This window comes from Felis catus, chromosome A3, assembly GCF_018350175.1.
Source record: "Felis catus isolate Fca126 chromosome A3, F.catus_Fca126_mat1.0, whole genome shotgun sequence".
NCBI classification, from domain to species: domain Eukaryota; kingdom Metazoa; phylum Chordata; class Mammalia; order Carnivora; family Felidae; genus Felis; species Felis catus.
In genome coordinates this window covers 60851851-60875741 of record NC_058370.1, presented here as the reverse complement: position 1 = coordinate 60875741, position 23891 = coordinate 60851851, and the positions used below count along the sequence as shown (strand labels likewise).

At 35.2% G+C, this 23891-nt stretch overlaps 1 protein-coding gene across 9 annotated transcripts in view; it reads right to left on the bottom strand.

Annotated features, from left to right (window-relative positions):
- The window catches only part of TSGA10 (testis specific 10), a 161977-nt gene that overhangs the window by 96033 nt on the left and 42053 nt on the right, over window positions 1-23891 (bottom strand). For all 9 annotated transcript variants that reach the window (XM_045054089.1, XM_045054087.1, XM_045054090.1 and 6 more), the window contains 5 exons: window positions 13182-13297; window positions 10206-10360; window positions 5900-5955; window positions 4187-4355; window positions 1729-1839 (listed from right to left, as the gene is read on the bottom strand). In XM_045054089.1, coding sequence (XP_044910024.1) covers window positions 1729-1839; window positions 4187-4355; window positions 5900-5955; window positions 10206-10360; window positions 13182-13297 — 607 coding nt within the window. The remainder of the gene's footprint in view (window positions 1-1728; window positions 1840-4186; window positions 4356-5899; window positions 5956-10205; window positions 10361-13181; window positions 13298-23891) is intronic.

The window sequence follows — 23891 nt, the reverse complement described above, 5'->3', positions numbered from 1 at the left end:
CTGAAAATACCATTCCACACTCTAAAAGCCCCGATCCCTAATGGTGGAATTTCAGATAATGTGACAAGCTAGGGAGAAAAAGGGAAGTGTCTAACACTGACTGAAATCTTACTACATTAAATGCTTAGATATTCATTTATTTATATTCTGTTCTGTTCCAGAATATACTTAAATGGTTCACTGTGCTAGGTCTATCTTACTTACTTGGGCTTTCTTTCCAATTACAGATGGGATGCTGAGACTCAGATTAAGTAGCCTACATAAGTTCATGTTATGAGTGAGAAGGGGGGTCAGACCTATCTGACTTTGAAGCTTCCATTCAATTATAGTATTACATTGCTGGCACCTTAAAATCAAGACATGTAAGAAACGACCTGCTTTTCCAATGTAAGGCTGCCGACTTACTGCCTTACCTGCAATTTAGAAAAACTCAGAATCTCTTCTCTCTCAAAGTCTTAAACAGTCTTATGCCCACTAAAAATGAATGCTCAAGAAATGTTTACAGACTGATTTGAAATGAGATGTTAAATAAAACAAGGAAAACAGTTTGGGGGTGGAAAGTTCCTATTAATGGTTTGAGTGGTAGGTAGGAAACACTATACCTATTATATTAATTAAGGCAACTATATTATTTTAGATAATATTTTACCAATGGGCATACCTAACATCCTTGGTCAAGCTGTCTGTTTATTCCAGGGGGACCACACATACTCTAGATTTATTTGGTCACTAACACAGAAGTACAGAGCAGAGCCATCTACTCTGGTCCTAAGAAATAGATGATCCCTATAAACATTGGGGTACAAGTGCCCCTATGCATCAGCACCCCTGTATCCCTTGGGTAAATTCTTTCAACAATAGCCAAATTATGGAAAGAGCCTAAATGTCCATTAACTGATGAATGGATAAAGAAGATGTGGTTTATATATGTAATGGAATACTACTTGGCAATGAAAAAGAACGAAATCTGGCCTTTTGTAGCAACATGGATGGAACTGGAGAGTGTTATGCTAAGTGAAATAAGTCATACAGAGAAAGACAGGTACCATATGTTTTCATTCACATGTGGATCCTGAGAAACTTAACAGAAGACTATGGGGGAGGTGAAGGGAAAAAAAATTTAGAGAGGGAGAGAGCCAAAACATAAAAGACTCTTAAAAACTGAGAACAAACTGAGGGTTGATGGGGGGGTGGGAGGGAGGGGAAAGTGGGTGATGGGCATTGAGGAGGGCACCTGTTGGGATGAGCACTGGGTGTTGTATGGAAACTAATTTGACAGTAAATTTCATATTAAAATATATATGTGTGTGTATATATATATAAATATATATATATTTATATATATATATATATAAAAGGAAAGAAAGAAAGAAAGAAAGAAAGAAAGAAAGAAAGAAAGAAAGAAAGAAAGAAAGAAAGGCCCCACAACAGGGTGATCAATTCTGATCTTCTACACAATCAGGCAGAGCCTCTTTTGTCAAAGGTTTACAACGGAAAATTACCATTTTCAAATATAAGTGAGCTGAAATTGATTCTGATCTCTTGTCCTTCAGCCAATTAGGAGGATTCTACTTATCTAGGATGGCTGAATATACAATTAATCCATCATTGTCAACACTAAAATATGCTATGTATTTTAAAAAGCCTTGATTCAGCTGTCCCTATGAGAAATAACTAGCAAAATTTCATCAGTATCATGAGCAAACAGAAAAAAAAATGTATACATACTTCAGACTTTAATATACTCTTCAGCTTGTTAACCTCCAAATTAGTATCTTGGACCTTCTGTTTTATGTCGTTAAGTTCATTATGTGTATCATTCAATTTTTTAGACAGGGCCTATAAAGAAAAATATAGCTAGATTTGACAACAAAAAATAAAAATAGAAACTTTCTCTATGTCAAAACCACTATTAATTTTAAATATTTATAGTAAATGTGATAAATAAAATTTAGTATACCTAATATATAAAGCTCATAAAAACCAAAAACACCTCAGCTCTTCATGCTTTCTAATATCACATTCTTTGCCATAACTCCTTCCAGTGAGTTGAAGTCTATTTAACCACATTTCTATCTAATCTTGCCTTCACAATTTTTTTTTTTTTTTTTTTTGGCTAATTGGACAATAAACAACAGGACACAAATTGAAAATCTGTGCTTGAAAATTGTTTATTTATTGGGACTTCCTGCTTGTTGCTCTTGGAAATATGTTGCTCTTGCAACAATCACCATGTGAATAAGTCTGGGCAACGCTGTGAGATAATGGGAGACATGTGGCCCGTCACCCCACTAGCAAAAAAATAAAACAAAACAGAAAACACATGAATCCAAATAGTAAATGAGCAAAGAACCCAACAGACAATTCACAAAAAGGAAGCCCAAGGGCATAGTACTTGAAAAAAGTTAAAATTTATAAGTAATAAAAAAACATTTTAATTTTCTAAACTTTTAAAATTTTACTAATTTTAAATAATTTTTTAAAAATGAATACTATTTTGTCTATCAAATTAGCAAAGAATTAAAGTTATTCTGTTAAACCCAGGAATGAGCATTTCCATGTATCTTGAAATAAACAAAATTTGCAAAAGCAAATCTGTTATCTGCTATCTACAATCTACATCAGGAGACATTTTTAAATGCTCATAAGAGCAGGAATGACAAGTATGTTGCTTTTTGTTGAAGGTGGGAGATAGATTCATGAGTATTCACTACATTTGAAAATGTCCACTTAGAAAGGCTTTTTTTTTTAATTTAAAAAAGAAACCTCATAAGCTTTGATTTAATTTAAAACTAAATCTACTGAATGAAATTAATGAAAAGAATGTTCACTAAGGCATTACTTGTTATGATGACAATATCTATGTACGTTAAGTAAATGAAGGCAGTAAATAACAGTATCTACACAGTGGCATAACCACATACATTATGTATCTGCCTATGAGAAATTGTTTAGAATAATTTTTAATAACAGAGGAAAATATCCATCTATATTTAGTGAAAAAGTCAGGATAAAACACTAAAAATACTTCATACCAATTTGTTAGAAATTGTGGTATTGAGGATGAGATTTTTTTTAAAGGTTTCTGTTTTCCAAATTTGCTGTGATCTGGGTTTTAACTTGTGGTCCACAAAGGGATCCAACTTCTACCCTTGGGCCTATAACCCAAACAAAGGAAAAAACTACTCTTGAACAAATGTAAATTGTTATAACACCAATTTATTCTGATTATAAAAAATGTTTATGAAGTTTTAACAAAGCAAGGGAGTGCTTATGATGTCACAGTAAGCAAGTAATAGCAACAAGATATTTGTCCAGTGATTGTGCTAGACACTCCGATGAGTACTTTCTAGGCATGTTCTCATTTCCTCTCTATTTTTACATATATAAACTGAGACTCAGGAAAGTTTAATGGTATGATCACACAGCCAAGCAGGGTATTCAAACTCATGAGTCTTAAATACTCCAGGCCTTATCATGTAGGAAAAACCATGATATAAAGTGGTGTGTGGTTTTATCCCACTTACATTAAAAAGTTCATTATGTAAATTAAAAATATTTAACAATTAAAAATACAGACTTCTATGATGCAGACTAAACACACTGAGAGTGACAGCAAGTGGGGGAGTCATTTAGACTGAATCATTTTAAGAGGGGAAAAAAGCTTCCAAATAGAGTTTTTTAATGTTCAAATTAAAATACTGATATTAGAAATGAAAAGAGTGGATAAACTGAAATATATTGTCTTAGAAAGAGAATAATTATAAAAGAAAATTTCCCAAGTAGAATCACAGTGCTAAGGAGGACCAAAATATGTGGCATAGTCCATACATATGTTCATCCTTAAAGAGAATAATAGTCCACCAAATAAATCTACCCCTTTCTTAAAAGTTTCTGAAGGTTTTTCTCTTCCTTTGTTGATTTGTTCAAATATTTATCCTTCAGTAAGGAAGTACTTCCTAAGATTTAATACAAATCTATTATATCACCACTCTCTCCTTTAATACTTCATGTTTGAGAATTTCATTTATAAAATATGGGGCATAATCTGCAGAGTAAAGGCAAAAAAAAAAAAAAAATGGCTGATTCCAAAGCCTGAGGTCTTCTACAAAATAAAATGAGGACTGAGAATCAGAATAAAACAAAAATTTTTCTTGGAGAAGAAAGATTCTAGGAACAAGTATACCTGGTTTTCTTGTTTGGCTTTAGAAAATTGTTCTTGGACAGTATCATTCTCATGAGCCAAGATATCTCTTTCCCTGGCAATCTGAGCCAGCTCATCATTTGTTTCATCCAATTGTCGACGCATTCTGGAAATGTCTTGTTCACACATAATTAGGGCTTCAGTAGACTGTCTATTCCACAAATCAGATAGTACATAAAAAGAGACATTTTATCAAAAACAGAATAACAAATTCTCATAAGACAGAAGTTGGACAGTTAGCATGAAAACGTTTGATGTTTTAAATACATTTAAATTTTAAATACAGTCCATTGGAGTTTCTCAATGTTTCCCATATTTCACTCTAAAAAAGGATGCTAAATATACATAATAGTCAATGATTTGCTAAGTATCTCAAAACTTCTAATACTCCAGTATAAGAAAGCCTTCATTCTACCTCTGGCTGCTATAGCTTTGTCTCCTTTGCAGGTTCCCAGTCCTCTGCCATCCTAAAAATTAATGGTTCTCAGGGCTGAACCCTTAGCCTCCTGATTCTTCTCACCCTTATCTCAGAAAATCCTATTCAGGGGCACCTGGGTGGTTCGATCGGTTGAGTGTCCAACTTGACTCAGGTTGTGATCTCACGGTTCATGAGTTCACACCCTGCAATGGGTTCTCTGCTGTCAGCACAGAGCCTTCTTTGGATCCTCTGTCTCCCTCTCTCCCTGCCCCTCTTCTGCTTGCACTCTAGCTCTCCCTCTCTCAAAAAGAAGTAAACATTAAAAAATACATATTAAAAAAAAAAAGAAAATCCTGTTCATAGCCATGGCTCCTAGCCCCATCTTCAGATGATTCTGAAATCTTATTTCCAGCCTCTTCCTCTTCCTTAACACTCCCAACTCATATTTAACTGCTTACTAGACACATCTATAAGAAAGCCTCAAAGGCTCTTCAAATCCAGAGGAAATCGTGTGTTTCCACATACTTTCATAATGTTGAATATTCGTCCCCAGCCAGAAACCTGGCATTCTCCTAGATTCTCCTCCTCACAAGAAGCCCATCACTCCTGTCTCCCAATCCCTCCATCCTATCTATTATCATCTCTTTGGCTCAGTAATCTAGCACAAAAATCTCCTTAATTTCCTTTAATGATTTCTTATTGTCCAAAAGATAACATTAAGACTCATTTGTCTATACCACAAGCCTCTGCCTATTTAGCCTTTCCTTCCGTCACTTCTCTTACCCTTTGGGTTCCAGCACACTCAACTACTTGTCATTCAAGAGGCTCTTGAACATGATCTGGGGTTCTTTGCTATTCTCTTTACCTTGAATGCCCTTCCCATTCCTTTACTTGGCTAACACCATATTTTCTTTTACTTCCGTACACAGACTTGTGCCTCCTTTCAAACATTAGAAAGTTATCACCTGAGGTGCCTGGGTGGCTCAGTCGGTTAAGCATCTGCCTCTTAATCTTGAGTCAGGTTATATGACCTCACAGTTCATGAGTTCAAGCCCTGCATCAGGTTACGCATTGTCTATGCAGAGCCTGCTTGGGATTTTCTCTCTGTCCCTCCCTTGCTTGCATGCTCTCTCTCTCTCTCTCAAAATAAATAAATAAACTTAAAAAAAAAAGTTATCACCTTATACATAACACTAACCCCCTTATCTCCTACTATCTTTGTACCTAACATAGTATTTTGTCCCCAATAAATCTCAAATTCTTGTTGAATGATTTACCTTGATGCCTGTTCCATCTCAGCAATGATATTCTTCATGCCTGAAATGGTCTTTTCCTTGAAAAGTAATATAAGTATTAAATAAAAAATATTTTAAACTATTTCTCTTAAAACTGAAGGAACAAAAAAAATTTCTCCTCCCTTTTTGATTTCCATTTGGTTTTAAACATTTATGTTCTATTCTTCTTTTCTATACTTTAAAACTAAAGCCTAATACATCGGTCTGAGTATTTGTACTGGATAAAAACAAGATTATGTTGACTAAAGACTACACTTACATGCACTAATATGGGATCAGTATATCAAATACTTTGTTAAAATGTTTTGTGTTGTCATGCAACTACACAAGGATCCCATAAGCACCCTGTTTTTGTTGGCAAACCAGTGGTTTGGCATTGGAGTGTTGTATACTGGGAATATAAAACCCAGGAATGTGGATCACATAAAACTAATTTTAGTTCTTAGGAATAATAACTTTGATCAAGTAAATTATTTATATTAGTCATTGACAATATCTTCAAAAAGCTGTTCCAATTGAATTACTTATAAAAGTGTACTATTAATTTTAGATGTGAGCTAATAAAGAGATAAACCTTAAGCCTAGAGAAAAGGTATAAAAAAATAAACTACTGACATTCTCCTTTTTCAAGGGTGTGTGAGAGTAGAATTAATGGAGTCAGTTAAGGCTGAAATGATCTTAATGTCATTAATACCACTCCTACACCTCCTCCTTTTAAAACTCTCATTGATCCTGAACTAGTTATAGGTAACTATACACAGATACTTAGGGCTAACGTTAGATCTAAAAAAAGTATGAAGTTATTCTTTCACTAAATAACTATATTTCATTTTGCCCTTTGAATTTTCAAATCCTTAGTAACCAAGTAGCAAGATAAACTAAACCTAGATTTCCCAACAAGTCTTGTTTCTGTTCTTTAGAGACAGTCGTGTGTGTGTGTGTGTGTGTGTGTGTGTGTGTGTGTGTGTGTGTGTTATCTTCCTTTATTCATGTGCTCCTCTCCAGGTTATTTTTAGCTCCATTTTCCCATTCTGCTTTCTGGTAGAATGGTGCAGAGTCCACATTGGGCAGTAATGGATATCAGGGTATGGTTAAAATGGCTATTAGTAAAGCAGTTAAACTGCTTTAAAAAGCACAGGCCAAAAAAAGAGAAATTCTGCTTAAAATGGAATATTTACACAAGGTTTAAAATACAACAATACATTTCTAAATAAACTCTGAAAAACTAATTGAACGTCTAGTGTTTCTAAAAGCAATTACTTGGTTAAGCTTTAAATATGGTTTATAAGTCTATATAGGACTTCTCTTTATCAGTAGAAATTCATATTGAAAGTAAGATGCTCTGAGAACATTGTAAAGCATCCAGGACAACAAAATTACTGGGTAGTGGGGCGCCTGGGTGGCGCAGTCGGTTGAGAGTCCGACTTCAGCCAGGTCACGATCTCGCGGTCTGTGAGTTCGAGCCCTGCGTCAGGCTCTGGGCTGATGGCTCAGAGCCTGGAGCCTGTTTCCGATTCTGTGTCTCCCTCTCTCTCTGCCCCTCCCCCGTTCATGCTCTGTCTCTCTCTGTCCCAAAAATAAATAAACGTTGAAAAAAATTTTAAAAAATTACTGGGTAGAATCTAGTAATATATCCTATTAGCCTATTTTTCTCTTACTATCACCCTAATACCATCATTTCTCAAATTGCTGAAATCTAACCCATCATTATCAATTTAATATTCCTCGTACAACCTCAATATGCTTATCCAGAGATAAAGACTCAAGTTAATTATTAAAAATTCAATCTGAACAGGATGGTAAAAGAAACAAACTAAAATGTTACACAAGTAGTTCTATCTTTTATTATTCAAAAATATGTGAACTTGCTGTTGAGTTTTCTAACTTTAATTGGTAGCAAGTAGTAGAACATCTTTTAAAACTATGATTACCAGAAAAAAAATTCCCCTTATTCATTATAATGTAGACTTTCTCCGCAGCAATTTACTTCTGTAATCTCCAAATTAGACTGTAACATTACTGCTTTTCACTTAAGGGTATTTGTAAATTCAGCTCTGAGATATCACTGTAGAGAACATTTCCTCTTTTGAATGTCTAACACTGTTTTAAAAGTTATTTTCCCTTCAGAGGATGGATGTGTTTATATTCATGATCTTATATGAAGTTCTTGATATTGAAAATAGACTTGCAACTCAATATTCTTTGTGAAGAAAAAATTAATGTCAGTACATGTTAGCAAAATTGAAGAAATATGAAATATTAGATATAACAGAGGTAAATGATTCAAAAATTTCTAAATAATTTGTTTCTAATTGTTTTTAAAAAAAATCATGTTGACTATTAAAAAACTGGTCTGAATACAATAAGAAACTCCACCCACCCAAAACCCCATAAAATTAAATTAAAAAAATTATTAAGGGGCGCCTAGGTGGCTCAGTCAGTTAAGCATCCGACTTCAGCTCAGGTCATGATCTCACAGTCGTGGGTTTGAGCCCCATGTCAGGCTCTGTGCTGACAGCCCAGAGCCTGGAGCCTACTTCAGATTCTGTGTCTCCCTCTCTTTCTGCCCCTCCCCTGCTCACATTCTGTCTCTCTCTCAAAAATAAATAAACATTTAAAAAATTTTAAATTATTAAGGCATAACTATAAAATAAGTCAGTGTTTTCAACAAATTAAATTTACTATCCCATGGATAGCAAGATTTCAGTTGTGCTCATGATTCCCAAATCTATTAACTTCACTGCAACTTACTCTCCAAACTTAAAAATCCAACAGCCTATGAATATTTCAACTACGTCCCAAAGACATGTCAATAATCTTCCTCTGTAAGCCTGTTATATTTCTGTTTCCTGCTTCATGCACAGGAACTATCCATGTGGTCCCTAAGTCAGAAAGCACATCTCATCAATCTTCCTTAAAACTCTATTTCTCTCATGGATACTACCACTATCCTAATACAATTCTTATTTTACTTGTAGCTACTGTCCTTGTCATTATTCTCATTTCCCTATAAATCCATCCTTTACATGGACTAACAAGTAACAGAATATTTGTTTCAAAATAAGGATCTAATTGTGACATTCCATTTACATTATTTCAATAATCCTCTACATCCATGATGATAGAGTCTAAACTCAATATTATACATATTTCTATGATTTGTTGCTTATCTGTCCCATCTCAACTTTTACCCCCCAGCCCTGCTCCCATACTGACCTTTCCTAAATTCTCTTATGAAAGCCACTGGGCTTTCATTGAAGCTGCTTTGTCTGTCTGAATCATCCTTTTTCTCATTGTCCCCTTTCTCTAAGTCTTGTCCTGGCTATTCCTAGTCATCACAGGGCAGTCCAGGCCCCATCACTTCCTGGAAGGCTCTCTAGAGATCTTCCTTCTCCCCAATCCAATCCCCAGGGTGAATTAGGTGTGTTTATGCCTAACTCTAATGGCACATTGTACACACATCACTATGGCACTTAGCGCACTCCATCATGATAACATCTTAATTTATCTTTCTCCCAATCATATTATAGGCTTTTGGAAGTCATGACCACTCACCCTCAGTTTCTAACATTATACCTGGAACATGTCAATAAGTGTTTGTTGGATGGATGGATGGATGGATGGATGGATGCATGGATGGATAAATGAATGAATTCGATCCCTTAGAGAGGGAAAAGACCTTATTCCAATCATGCTGCCTTTGCTTAAACCATCTGTGGAAAACAGTTTAGGAATTACCTTCAGAACTGGTTTATGAAATAGAAAAGGGCATTAATATTTCCCTGCCTTTTTGGCAACACTTTTGCTATTATTGTTTAAACAACAAAAAATGTGGGATGGAGATTATCATCCAGTTTTATTCACCAGCTACATATAATCTATTCTCAAAGGCTGAGGATGATGTAAAAATGTGCTCCTAGTTTTGAGCACAATTACAAAGGCAGTTTTAATGTTCTTAATGTTTACTGCTTCCTAAGATGGCTACCTGAAAATATAAGTTCTGGTGTTCTTTTACAAAGAAATCAGTTTTACTGCTTTATTACCATGCTTCACATTTTGATACTTGAAATAGTTGTTGTAGTGAGTGTTAATCACAATTAATGAGAGAAAATCAATTTAAAAATATTAGTTAGTGGATTTGAACACAAAGTTCCTAAGAGTATCTGGAAAAATTTCAAAATCAGATTTTATAGTTTCAGCTCTCTAGGAAAAAATTTGAGAAAATCCTATTATTTTATTCAGACTCAAGTCCAAACATTTCTTTTAAACCACAGTTCTCAGAACATACTTTCATTGCCAAACTCTCTCCAAGGGATGCAATGTTCTCAGATTTTTTATCCAAACATGCTTGTAGGCATTCCTTTTCTTTAGCCAGATCGTTGAGGGTTGCACCAAGAATGCTGATTTCTTCTCTCTGGGCAATACTTTGCCTGGTAAAATTATCTAAATATGTAATCATAAAGGCATTGTTTTAATCAAGATAATTTTTTTCCAACTCAAGCAAATTGAAATACTTTTCAAAGTAAGTTCTCCTGTATTATGTTCAATGACTGCAAATAAGTACTGTATCCCAAATAAAAAATGGCTTTTGTTGTTAGTGATTAAAAACTAAGATGAATCATGAAATTCCAAACGACACATAAATGTAAAAGCACAATTAACACATTTAAATTAGAACAGCAAAGGAAAGCTCTATATCACAAGTTCTCAAAGTAGATTTACATGTGTGGTAGGGGAGGAGAGGGTGAATGGACAAAATGAGTGGAATATTAAAACAAACTGTGACTTTTCTCCCTCTGATTTCCCCTCCCTCTAGCCTAGAATCACTGTTGCATGTAAGTTGGTAACTACAAGATCTTAATAAATAATTAATTAGGTCACTTTCAGAATCAAATGTCTCCTGATACTCCGATTTTTCTAAAGCAGGGTTATAAAAATTCCTAGGGAAAAAAACATCACAGGAAGTCTGATTCGATTTGTGATAACACCAGCAAACCAATGTCAATGTTGAAGACCTGACTGAATGGTATAAAATAATGGTTTTCAAGTTGTGGGTTCTCATCCAGCACCATTGGCATCATCTGGACACTTGTCAGAAATATAAATTCTTGGGTCCCACACCAGACCCACTGAATCAGAAATTCTGAGTGGGCAGAACAATTTATGTTTTAACAAGTACCCCTCCCAAATGACTTTAATGCCTAACAAAGTTTGAGAAGCACTTGAGGAAATTAGTTAAGATACAAAAGCCTTGGCCATATCTTGCTTCAAAGAGCCTAGCTCCAGTGATGTTTATTAGAACTCCAGGTGATTCTAACACACACCAAGTTTGAAAACCACTGTCGAGAGCTCTACAAGGGAAGTTCTGCTAGACCTCTATGTAAATCCTTCCAACAGACGTCCAGTGCAGTGCTAGGAGAGGTAGCACCATATACTAAGAGGATGATCTATATAGTACTTGAGAATACATCATGTCCTTTTCCAGAGAGCACTGTCATTAAGGCAAAACGCATGTTTTGGGTGTTCAGATGTTTGAGTCCATTCCCACTGGCATTAAATAAATAAATTTAAAAACTCTAAAATAGCTCTAGTATCTCCTAGCTTTAAAAAAAAATCTCAATTTCACATCCTGCTCAAGCTACCACGCCATTTTTCTGCTTCTGTTAATAGCTTCTGTTAATAGGTAAGCTTTAAAAGACTTCTATTCTCTCCTGTCCCTACTTCTTCATTTCCCAATTATTCCTCAACCTTCTCCATCTTCCCCATCCAACAGTCCATTCACACTTTTTTGTCAATGTGACAAAACCCTGCAATGTGCCAAATCCAATCAATAATTTTTCATCTTCATCTTATTTTGCTTCTCAAACATATCTGACAATTGATCTTACTCTCCTTGTAAAAATATTTTGCTCTCTTGCCTCCCAAAATAACACTCACTTCTGGGTTTTCTTCCTACTTCTTTGGCTTCTTCTTACTCAGTCCTGGATCCTCTTCTCCTCATTCTCTATATCTTCCCTAGGCAATTTCATGGTTTTAAAATATCATTTATATACTGATGTGCCCCAAATGTATATCTTTAATTTAGATTTATCTTCTGAGATAAAAACTTATCTATTTAACTGCTTACCTTACATTCTTACTTAGACTTAAAATATCCAAAAATGAGTTCTTTAGTATTTCTTTTTTATAGTTCTGTTGTAATATTTCCTATCTCAATAAAAAGCACCTCCACTAATCTAATGGTTTATGCCAGGCATTTTTGAACTACAAAATAGGAACTTAAAAATATTGCCCATTTACGGGGCACCTGGGCACCTGGGTGGCTCAATCGGTTAAGCATCCAACTTTGGCTCAGTTCATGATCTCACAGTCTGTGAGTTCGAATCCCATGTTGGACTCTGTGCTGATAGCTCAGAGCCTAGTGCCTGCTTCAGATCCTGTGTCTCCCTCTCTCTCTGCCCCTCCCCCGCTTGCACTCTGTCTCTCAAAAATAAATAATAAACATTAAAAAAATTTTTTTAAATAAATTGTCCATTTTGGGGTGCCTGGGTGGCTAAGTTGACTAAGCATCTGACTCTTGATCTTGGCTCAGGTCATGGGATCAAGCCCCACATAGGGCTCCATGCTGGGTGTGGAGCCTGCTTAAGATTCTCTCTCCCTCTCCCCCTCTTCTCCACTGGTGTGCTCTCTCTTCTATCTCTCTCTCTCTCAAAAAACAATATATTCCCTGTTTTTAAATGGGCTTTTTTATAGTCTTAACAAAAATTTTACTTTACAGTTATAAGTAGATTAAGTTATGACCATAGAGATCCTGGTAAGAAACATAAATAGGTCACTTTATAAAAACAATTTTCTCTGAACCCAAGTGATAAAACAGATATAGCCAAATAAACATATGTATGCCTTCCACCAAAAGTAATACACAGATAGGTACCATGTTTCATTATAATAGCTATGGACAAGTCACAATGGTACGAGTTGCAAATTTATAAGCGTTCATCATAAATTTACAAAGTGTCACTGCTTTGTTTAGCTATTCCTTCATTCAAAAATATGATGCCCTGTCTAAGTATTTGTGGTCCTAAATATAAGGAAAAATTTTTACTATCAAAAAAACCCCCACATTTTTCACTATTTTTGATTCATAAACTTTTAATTTATGGGCCTATTTCCAAGTTTCTCTATGTTATAACTGAAAAGAAGAAAACATATTTTCTATCAGACTTTAAAATATATATATATATATATTAGGGAAAAAACTCACCAATTTTTTCATCCAAGCACATAATTTTCTCCTGAGTAAGCTGTAGTTCATATTTTTTCTTAGCAAGATGTCGCTGAGTATCAGAAAGATCTTTTTCTGTGTTTTCATATAAAAGTCTGTAAACGTTTTAATAATAAAACTAATTCTGAAATTTTTATGCTTTATCAACTTTTTAATGTATTTAAATCTAAAAACTGGTAAGCACAATAATACACATTTTTTTCTTTTTAGCATTTTCTTTATAATACTACATTGTAGGAAGTTTGGGAGAAAAAGAGACCCTCAAATCCACCACTCCATAGAAAGCTACTATTAGCATTTTGGTGTTCACTTTTCAGTATTTTTTACAGTGTATATTTAAAGTTACCATACTATAAATTCAAAATTAAATCCTGAGTTTTTTCACTTACACTTAGTCTTTAATATATTTCAGTCCTATAACACAGCCTTCCAAATCAACTTTTTCTTTTATTTTTTATATTAAATATAATTTATTCTCAAATTGGTTTCCATACAACACCCAGTGCTCATCCCAACAGGTGCCCTCCACAATGCCCATCACCCACTTTCCCCTTTCTCCCACACCTCCATAAACCCTCAGTTTATTCTCAGTTTTTAAGTCCCTTATGGTTTGCCTCCCTCCCTCTCTGTAACTTTTTTTTTCTCCCCCCTTCTACTCCCCCTTTGTCTTCTGTTAAGTGTCTCAGGATCCACATGAGTGAAAATATATGGTATCTGTCTTTCTCTGACTGACTTATTTCACTTAGCATAATATCTTCCAGTTCCATCCATGTTGTTGCAAATGGCATGATTTCATTCTTTCTCATTGCCAAGTAATACTCCATTGTATATATAAACCACATCTTCTTTATCCATTCATCAGTTGATCGACATTGAGGCTCTTTCCATAATTTGGCTATTGTTGGAAGTGCTGCTATAAACATTGGGGTACAAGTGCCCCTATGCATCAGCACTCCTGTATCCCTTGAGTAAATTCCTACCAGTGCTATTGCTGGGTCATAGGGTAGATCTATTTTTAATTTTTTGAGGAACCTCCACACTGTTCTCTAGAGCGGCTACACCAGTTTGCATTCCCACCAACAGTGCAAGAGGGTTCCTGTTTCTCCACATCCTCGCCAGCACCTGTAGTCTCCTGATTTGTTCATTTTAGCCACTCTGACTGGCGTGAGGTGATATCTCAGTGTGGTTTTGATTTGTATTTCCCTGATGAGGAGTGACGTTGAGTATCTTTTCATGTGTCTGTTGGCCATCTGGATGTCTTCTTTAGAAAAATGTCTATTCATGTCTTCTGCCCATTTCTTCACTGGATTATTTGTTTTTTGGGCGTGGAGTTTGGTGAGTTCTTTATAGATTTTGGATACTTGCCCTTTATCCGATATGTCATTTGCAAATATCTTTTCCCATTCCATTGGTTGCCAATAAAAATCGGTTACATTTTTATACACAAATAATGAAGCAACAGAAAGAGAAATAAAGAAACTGATTCCATTCACAATTGCACCAAGAATCATAAAATACTTAGGAATAAACCTAATCAAAGATGTAAAAGATCTGTATGCTGAAAACTATAGAAAGTTTATATGAAGGAAATTGAAGAAGATACAAAGAAATGGAAAAACATTCCATGCTCATGGATTGAAAGAATAAATATTGTTAAAATATCAATACTACCCAAAGCAATCTACACATTCAATGCAATCCCAATCAAAATTGCACCAGCATTCTTCTCCAAGCTAGAACAAGCAATCCTAAAATTTGCATGGAACCACAAAAGAAGAAAACCAAAGAGGGAGGCATCACAGTTCCAGACTTTAGCCTCTACAAAGCTCTACAAGAGCTTTAGCTCTTACAAAGCTGTAATCATCAAGACAGTATGGTATTGGCACAAAAACAGACACAAAGACCAATGAATAGAATACAGACTCCAGAATTGGACCCACAAATGTATGGCCAACTAATCTTTGACAAAGCAGGAAAGAGTATCCAATGGAAAAAGACAGTCTTTAAAAAATGGTGCTGGGAGAACTGGACAGCAAAATGCAGAAGAATGAAACTAGACCACTTTTTTACACCATTCACAAAAACAAACTCAAAATGGATAAAGGACCTGAATGTGAGACAGGAAACCATTAAAACCCTAGAGGAGAAAGCAGGAAAAAACCTCTCTGACCTCAGACGCAGCAATTTCTTACTTGACACATCTCCAAAGGCAAGGGAATTAAAAACAAAAATGAACTATTGGGACCTCATCAAGATATAAAACTTCTGCACTGCAAAGGAAACCAAATCACCCTTTTAAGGATGAAAAGTATTATATGAGCAATAGCCATCTCCTTCTAAGTAAATACAATCATTTATTTAAGTACTCCTCTATTATTAGACATTTAGGTTCATTTTGGTTTTTAACTATTACTAATAAATTTTTAATGAACAGAATTTCATTCCACAAACATTTAGGAAGCTAGGGTGAAGTAGGTGGGCACTGGCTTCATCCTCAAGAAGTACATAGTCAATAAACAAACAAACAGACTATAATTTCTGGCAATACGGAAACTAGATAATCTGAAAGTTCCCTCAACACAAAACACTTAGACATACTGAATAAAATGAGCATCTCTTTAAATGTATAGCAAAATTTATTTTGTAAGAGAAATCAGAGCAGTAGGACTATGAACTAATGTTATATTATATGTGGTTGGGATTTCCCTGTCTCACTAGCCTAAGGTCTTATGTTTTAAATCAGAAACAGAAGATCAGGACAGAAATGTCCGCAACACAAGTATGAGAACTAAGATCCTCCACGTAAAGCTAATGAGAGCTACACTATTAGTGGAAACGTCAAACTAGACAAAATCAGCTTGTCAACCATTACTAGGCACAGGATAACAGTAACAATTAAAAGTCTTTCTTGGGAATTCTTAACATCAAAATAAGAAATCTAAATAAAATCTGGTTCTAGGATGGTCATATAATCTAGAACACTTGGTAGAAATAAACACATAACTTCTCTAACAAGATATACTCTCAACCCAGACACAGAACTAAACCTTAGATAAAGGCCTGTTGAAAACAAGCTCCCAATCCAAATTTCAAAATCATATTAAGGAATAACCCAAACTTAGTGTGAGTCAAGAAACCCAAAATTAGAGCCCTATAACTTCATATTACAGCATTATCAAATAGAAACTTAAAAACAGATGTGCTTAAATACAAAGACATAGAAGAATATATAATCAGAAAAAAGTCTAGATTTTTAAAAGAACCTAAAAGAACTTCAGGTAAAATTAAACTAAAATCATTGAAATTTTTAAAAAAAAACAATATCAACAGATAAGTTTAAGAACAAAATAAACACAGCTGAAGAGACAATTAGTAAGCTGGAAAAAAGCAGATCAGAGGAAATTACCTATAATAGAGTACAGATAAAAAGAGAGAAAAATACAGAAGAGGTTAAGCAATATAAAGTAAAGAACAAGAAGGTCCAATATTCATCTAATTCCAGGATAGAATACACACAATATTCAAAGAAATAATGGCTAATAAAATATATAAAATCTTAGAATAAAGAATGACCAGTGAAAAATACAAACACCAATATTAAAGGAACATAAGTCCTGGGAAGAACAAAATAAATCTGTATCCATTAAGACAATTACAAATGGGGGAGGTGAAAAGACTTAATGGGAGTGAAGATTTCTACACTTAAACTGATAAATGTGGCACCAATAGACTGTGATGAGTTACATATGTAAAATGAAATACCTACACCAACAGAGAAAATATCTATACAGAGATACTAGAAAGTATTACAGATACATTAAAATGGAGTTCTAAAAATGTTCAAGTAACCCACAGAAAGGCAGGGAAAAAAAAAGAAAAGAGGTAAGAAAAACAAATGGAGGGGTGCCTGGGTGGCTCAGTTGGGTGAGTGTCCAACTTCGGCTCAGGTCATGATCTAGTGGTTGATGAATTCTAACCCAGCATCAGGCTCTGTGCTGACAGCTCAGAGCCTGAAGCCTGGAGCCTGCTTCAAGTCCCACCAAGAAAGGGTAAAATACTGAGTAAACCACTGTCTCCTACACATACACATTTGTTTGGGACCCTGAATAGTTAGAACAAAAGATTTAAGCCCAGATTCAAATTATCTCAGTTCTGACAAAGCAAATTATATACATACATACCCCTCAAATTATCTCAGTTCTGACAAAGCAAATACATATATCCTCTCTAGAGGAAAACAATATTCTGGTCTCAAATGATTTCTATACATTTTCATATTCAGTATTATATACTCAGTCAAAAATAACCAGACACACAGAAGACAATATCACATAACTGGAAAAAATAAGAGAAACAAAAGATAACAAGAATAGACTCAATAAAAATAGAACCATGCAGAATCAAGATAACGGAGTTATCAGAAACAGAACTTTAAAAAAAACAACTATGCTTAATATATCAAAGGAGAAAAAAAGCCAAGATTGAAGATTTCTCAAGAGACTTGAAAATATATATTTTAAAAGTGTCAAATACAAATTCCAGAAATGAAAAATGCAAAAACCAAAATTAATTCAACTGATAAGGTTTAACAGCAAGTTCAACCACAGTCAAAGAGGAAATGAGTGAACTAGAAGAAAGGTCAGAAAAAAATTCAGAATACAGTATGAATAGGCAAAAGTAACATCTGAAATGAAAACAGTGGAGAGTTCTCTAAAACTGCTGAAAGATATCAAGCAATGAAGTAAAAAAATCCTCCAAACCCAAGGATAAGTTAAACACACACACACACACACACACACACACACACACACACACACACACCCCTAGGAATAAAAAAATCCTCCAAACCCAAGGATAAGTTAAACACACACACACACACACACACACACACACACACACACACACACCCCTAGGAATAAAAAAATCCTCCAAACCCAAGGATAAGTTACACACACACACACACACACACACACACACACACACACACCTAGGAACATATAGTGGATTAAAAGGAGCCATATAGAGAATACCTTATAAGTAGAAAGGAAAAAGACAAACTATATTCAAGTTTGAATCAGATAAAAAATAGACTGATATGGGTATAATTACTATGAGTGCTCTGACCATGGGCACTCTGGCTGCCTGGGAAAACATTAGGAAAGCTATCACTCTGTCCCTTGGCTCATGGAAGGCAGCAAGGGGTTTCAGTGGTGCTATTACAAAAAATTACCTAGCTTTTGGCAGAGAACTACCATGGACAATTAAGACAAAACATTCTCTGTACAATATCTGACTATTAAAAAATCCTACCTAATTCCTACTTTTATTTGGCATGCATTTGGGGGAAAACAAAACAAACAAAACATTGTCTGCAGAATGGTACGATAAATCAACAATAAGAAAATATTTGAAAATATAGTGAAGTTCTACTTTAGTCCAACTGAAGAATCTTTTCAAATGCCTTGACAGATTATTTTCTTAGCTTTTTTTCTTGTAAAACAGTATTTAAAAATTCATGCTGGGGGGGTACCTGGGTGGCTCAGTTGGTTAAGTGTCCAACTTTGGTTCAGGTCATGATCTCCCAGTTCATAGGTTCAAGCCCCACCTCAGGCTGTGCTGACAGCTTGGAGCCTGCCTCAAATTCTGTGTCTCCCTCTCTCTCTGTTCCTCCCCCATTAGCACTCTCTTTCTCTCTCTTTCAAAAATAAAGATCACACACACACTCTCTCTCTAAAATAAATAAAAGACTTAAAAAACTTTTTTTGAACACATGCTGGGGCGCCTGGATGGCTCAATTGGTTAAGCACCCAATTCTTGATCTCAGCTCAGGTCTTGATCTTAGGGTCCTGAGCTCAATCCCTGTGTTGGGCTCCATGCTGAGTACGAATCCTACTTAAAGAGAAAAATCATTAAAAAATGCATGCTAAGTGGTGCCTGGCTGGCTCAGTTGGTAGAGTGCACAACTCTTGATCTCAGGGTTGTGGATTTGAGCCCCACGCTGGATATAGAGATTCTTTTTAATCTTAAATAAAATGCATACTAAAGTCAGAAGTATAAATGTAATGAGCCTATCAATTCATATGATAATGATGAATCCTGAAAGACACACGGGAGGATTGGCAAAACCTTCCAGTGTACACTGTGGCTATTTCTATGCTGTTAAATTGCATTACAGCCATCTATTTTCCAAAATAGCCATATGCCCGTGTACAACAGAGATCCATCTAATACAAAAAACAAAATGGAAAACTACACACATAATCAGAAGTTATCAAATCAGATCTTTAAATCACTGATCAATAAACCCACACCTAAAACACATTTAAGCAATAGAAACTTTAGATATAAAGCCAGTAGATTCTTTTGCAGACTCTTGTAACTCTAATGTCAGAAAAGACTCTTACAACTCCTCCAAGAAATATTTAGAACTTCATAATTTTGCTAATGTTTATTTATTTTTGAAAGGGAGAGAGACTAAGAGACAGGGCACAAGCGAGAGAGGGGCAGATAGAGACGGAGACACAGAATTGAAGTAGGCTCCAGGCTCTGAGATGTCAGCACAGAGCCGGATGCAGGGTTCGAACCCACAAACCACGAGATCATGACCTGAGCCAAAGTCAGACACTTAACCAAAGGAGCACCCAGGTACCCCAGAACTTTAAACAGCTATCTATATATAGTTTTTTCAAATGCCCAGAGTCCTAGACTAGATTTTGGTTGCTTCCAAGTTTGGGCAATTATGATTAGAGCTGCTATAAACATCATGTCCACATTTCTGTGTGCACATAAGACTCAATTACTTTGAGTAAATACCATGGAGGGCTGTATGTTAAGACTGTGTTTAGCTTTGTAGAAACTGACTGTCAAATAAAGTGGCTGTACCATTCTGAATTCCCACCAGCAATGAATAGGAGCTCCTATTGATCCACGTCCTCACCAGCATTTTTGTCAGTGATCCAGATTTTGTCTATTCTAATAAGTATATAATGGAATCTCATTGTTGTTTTAATTTGAATTTCGCTGATGACCTATGATGTGGAACATCTTTTCATACACTTATGTGCCATCTGTATATCTTCTTTGGTGAGGTCTGCTAAGGTCTTTGGCCCATTTTTTTAATTGGGTTGTTTTCTTATTGTTGAATTTTTAAACAGTTCTTTGTAGGTTTTGGTTAATAGCTCTTTATCAGATGTGCCTTTGGCAAACATTTTTTCCCAGTCTGTGGCTTGGCTTCTCATTTTCTTGACATTGTCTTTTGCAGAGCAGAAGTATTTAATTTTAATGAAGTCCAAATAATAATTTCTTGCATGGATTGTGCCTTCGGTATTGTATCTAAAAAGTCATCAACATACTCAAGAAAAACTAGATTTTCTCCTGTTGTCTTCTAGAGGTTTTGAAGTTTTGCATTTTACATTTAGGTATACGATCCATTTTGAGTTAATTTGAAGGGTGTGATATCTGTGTTGCTTTTTTTTTTTGGCATGTGGATATTAGTTGTTCCAGCACCATTTGTGGAGAAGACTATCTATGCCCTGTTATATTGCCTTTACTCCTTTGTCAAAGATCAGTTGCCTATGTTTACATGGCCTATTTCTGGACTGTCTATTCTGTTCCATTGATCTATTTGTCTATTCTTTTACCAATACCACACTGTCTTGATTACTGTAGCTTTTTAGTAAGTCTTGAAGTCAAGTAGCGTCAGTGTTCCAACTTAGTTTTTCTTCAATTTCTGTTGCCCATTCTTTTGCCTCTCCATATAACCTTTAGAATCTGTTCATTGGGGTGCCTGGGTGGCTCAGCCAGTTGAGTGTCCAACTTCAGCTCAGTCATGAACTCACAGCTTGTGAGTTCGGGCCCTGTGTCAGGCTCTGTGCTAACAGCTCAGAGCCTGGAGCCTGCTTTGGATTCTGTGTCTCCCTCTCTCTCTCTGCCCCTCCCCTGCTCATGCTCTGTTTCTCTCACTCTCTCTCGAAAATAAACATTAAAAAAAATTAATAAAAAATAAAAATAAATAAAAAAAGAAGCTGTTCATTGATATCCACAAATAACTTGCAGCAATTTTGATTTGAACTTATTCAATCTATAGAACAAGTTGGGAAGAATGGACATCTTGAAAATATTAAGTTTTCCTATCCATGAACATTGAATTTTTTTCAATATATTTAGTTCCTCTTTGATTTCTTTCACTAGTTTTGTAGTTTTCCTCATATAGATTTTACACATAATTTGTTAGATTTATATTTAAGTACCCTGGAATCATGACCTGAGCCAAAATCAAGAGTCAGACGCTTAACCAACTGAGCCACCCAGGAGCCCCTAGAATAGATTTTAATACTGAAATCTTTTTAGTTGCAAATAACCAAACTCAAACTAAACCAGTCTTTGGAATCACTGAACATAAAGGCCCAAACTAACTTTTTGTTAACAGATAGCTCTATCAATCATTCAACTATATGAGAAATTCTTCCTAGAAATGTTTGATACTCTGATGCAGACACACAGATCTTTTTCTTTTTTTTAATCTCCTTTGAGGAAATACTCTGAAAACAATCCAACTTTTTACTATTGTTGATTTATCTGACATAGAAACCCAAATAGAAGAACTGCTGCTACTAAAACATACCTATTTAGAAAGAAAAGTTCATTTAAGCCGTATAGAAACACAGATAATGAGTACTTGTTTTGAAACACTGGAGATTTTCTTCTTCATCAGCAGGTAAACCCAAACAGAAATGCATCCATTTCTTTGTGGCTGATTTGACTTAAAACGCTATGGAACCTGTTTAGACATATAGATATCCAGACATGTGCTAACCTGTGCTTAGGACTCAACTTCTAGTGAGTGGAGTTCACACATGAGACAAAACTTATAATTTTCCCATCAACTGACAAAAGAGAGAACAGGAACAATATTTTAACTATACTTGAATGTAGTTGGATTACATAACTCCTATGTAGATTCTATGTAATTCTTTGCCTTTTGTACATACAAATACGAAACTATGATATGAATATATTACAAAATACAAAATATTGATCTATAAAAAATAAGCTGACACTTGACTACTCAGCAGAAATAATGCAAGTCATAAGATACTGGAAAGAAAGTATCAAAGTGTTAAAAATAATTCCCAACCTTTAGAATTCTCTACCTTGCAAAAATATCCTTCAATACCAGCATGGTTGCAACAAAAGTTATGAGAAATGCTCTGCTTTTGAGTATATTTTGAAGACAGAACAAACTGGATTGGATATGGATACATGAAAGGAGAAACCATAGATTGCTTCAAGGTTTCAGGCCAAGAATTACATGAACAGACTTTCCATTTGCTGAGATGGGAAGACTGAAAGAATAAATTTGTGGGTGTTGGAGGGTGAAGGATAGTGGATAGCAGAACTCAGGTTTGGAAATGTTAAGTTTCGAGATGTCAATGAGACATCCTAGTGAAGATGAAAAGGAGGTGGTTGTACATTCAAGTCCGGAGTTCAAGACAGAGATCCATGCTACAGATACACATTTGAGAGTCAAGAGTAAATACACAAGACTAGATGAATTCACTGATGGATGAGTACATATACAAGAAGAGAAGCAGTCTAAGACTGAGCTTGAGGATAATCAAACATTTGGAGGTCATGGAGGATGAACTAGAAGAGCCTGAAACAGGACAGCCAAAGAGATGAAAAGAAAATCAAATGAGCATAGTACCTCAGAAGCCAAAGGAGTAGCTAAAAACACAACTGATTAGGGGCGCCTGGGTGGCGCAGTCGGTTAAGTGTCCGACTTCAGCCAGGTCATGATCTCGCGGTCCGGGAGTTCGAGCCCCGCGTCAGGCTCTGGGCTGATGGCTCAGAGCCTGGAGCCTGTTTCCGATTCTGTGTCTCCCTCTCTCTCTGCTCCTCCCCCGTTCATGCTCTGTCTCTCTCTGTCCCAAAAAATAAATAAACGTTGAAAAAAAAAATTAAAAAAAAAAAAAAACCACAACTGATTATATTTGTCAAATATTGCTGATAGGTGAAACAAAATGAAGACTGAGGATCAACCACTGAATTGAGCAACATGAAAGTAAATATTGCCTTGTAAAAAGTTTTCATAGAATGGTGGGAGAAAAGGCAGATTACAGTAGGTTTAAAAGAGAATAAAATGTAAGATTCTGGAGCCAGAAGTTTAGACAGCTTTTTCAGTAAAATTCCTGTAAATGAGACACAAAATTTAGTCCAAATTTGTAATATCTGAATAACATGATTACAAATCTGAACTAAGGGACAAATACAAAAGTATTGCAGAATTTATAGACTATTTCAGATTTTACAAATTTCTTAAGTATACACAGATAATTACCAAAAACTGATCATAAAAGTAGAGGGCAACAAATTTCAGAAATTTGAAATCTAACAGTATTATCTGTGAAGCAATGTAATTAGCAAGAAGTCAATCAAAGATAAGTGAAAATTCATTATGTTTTTGGATACTTAAAATCACACTTTTAAACAACCAATAGATCAAGAAGTAATGATGGAAAACTGGAAAACATTTCAAAAGTACATAACAAAACTTACAGGATACATTCAAATAAGTATTTTGAGGAAAACTTATGGCTTTAAATGTTTATATCAGAAATAAAGCTGAAAAGTAATAACATAAGCATTTGTCTGAAAAACTTAAAAATAAATCTAAAGAAAATAGAGACA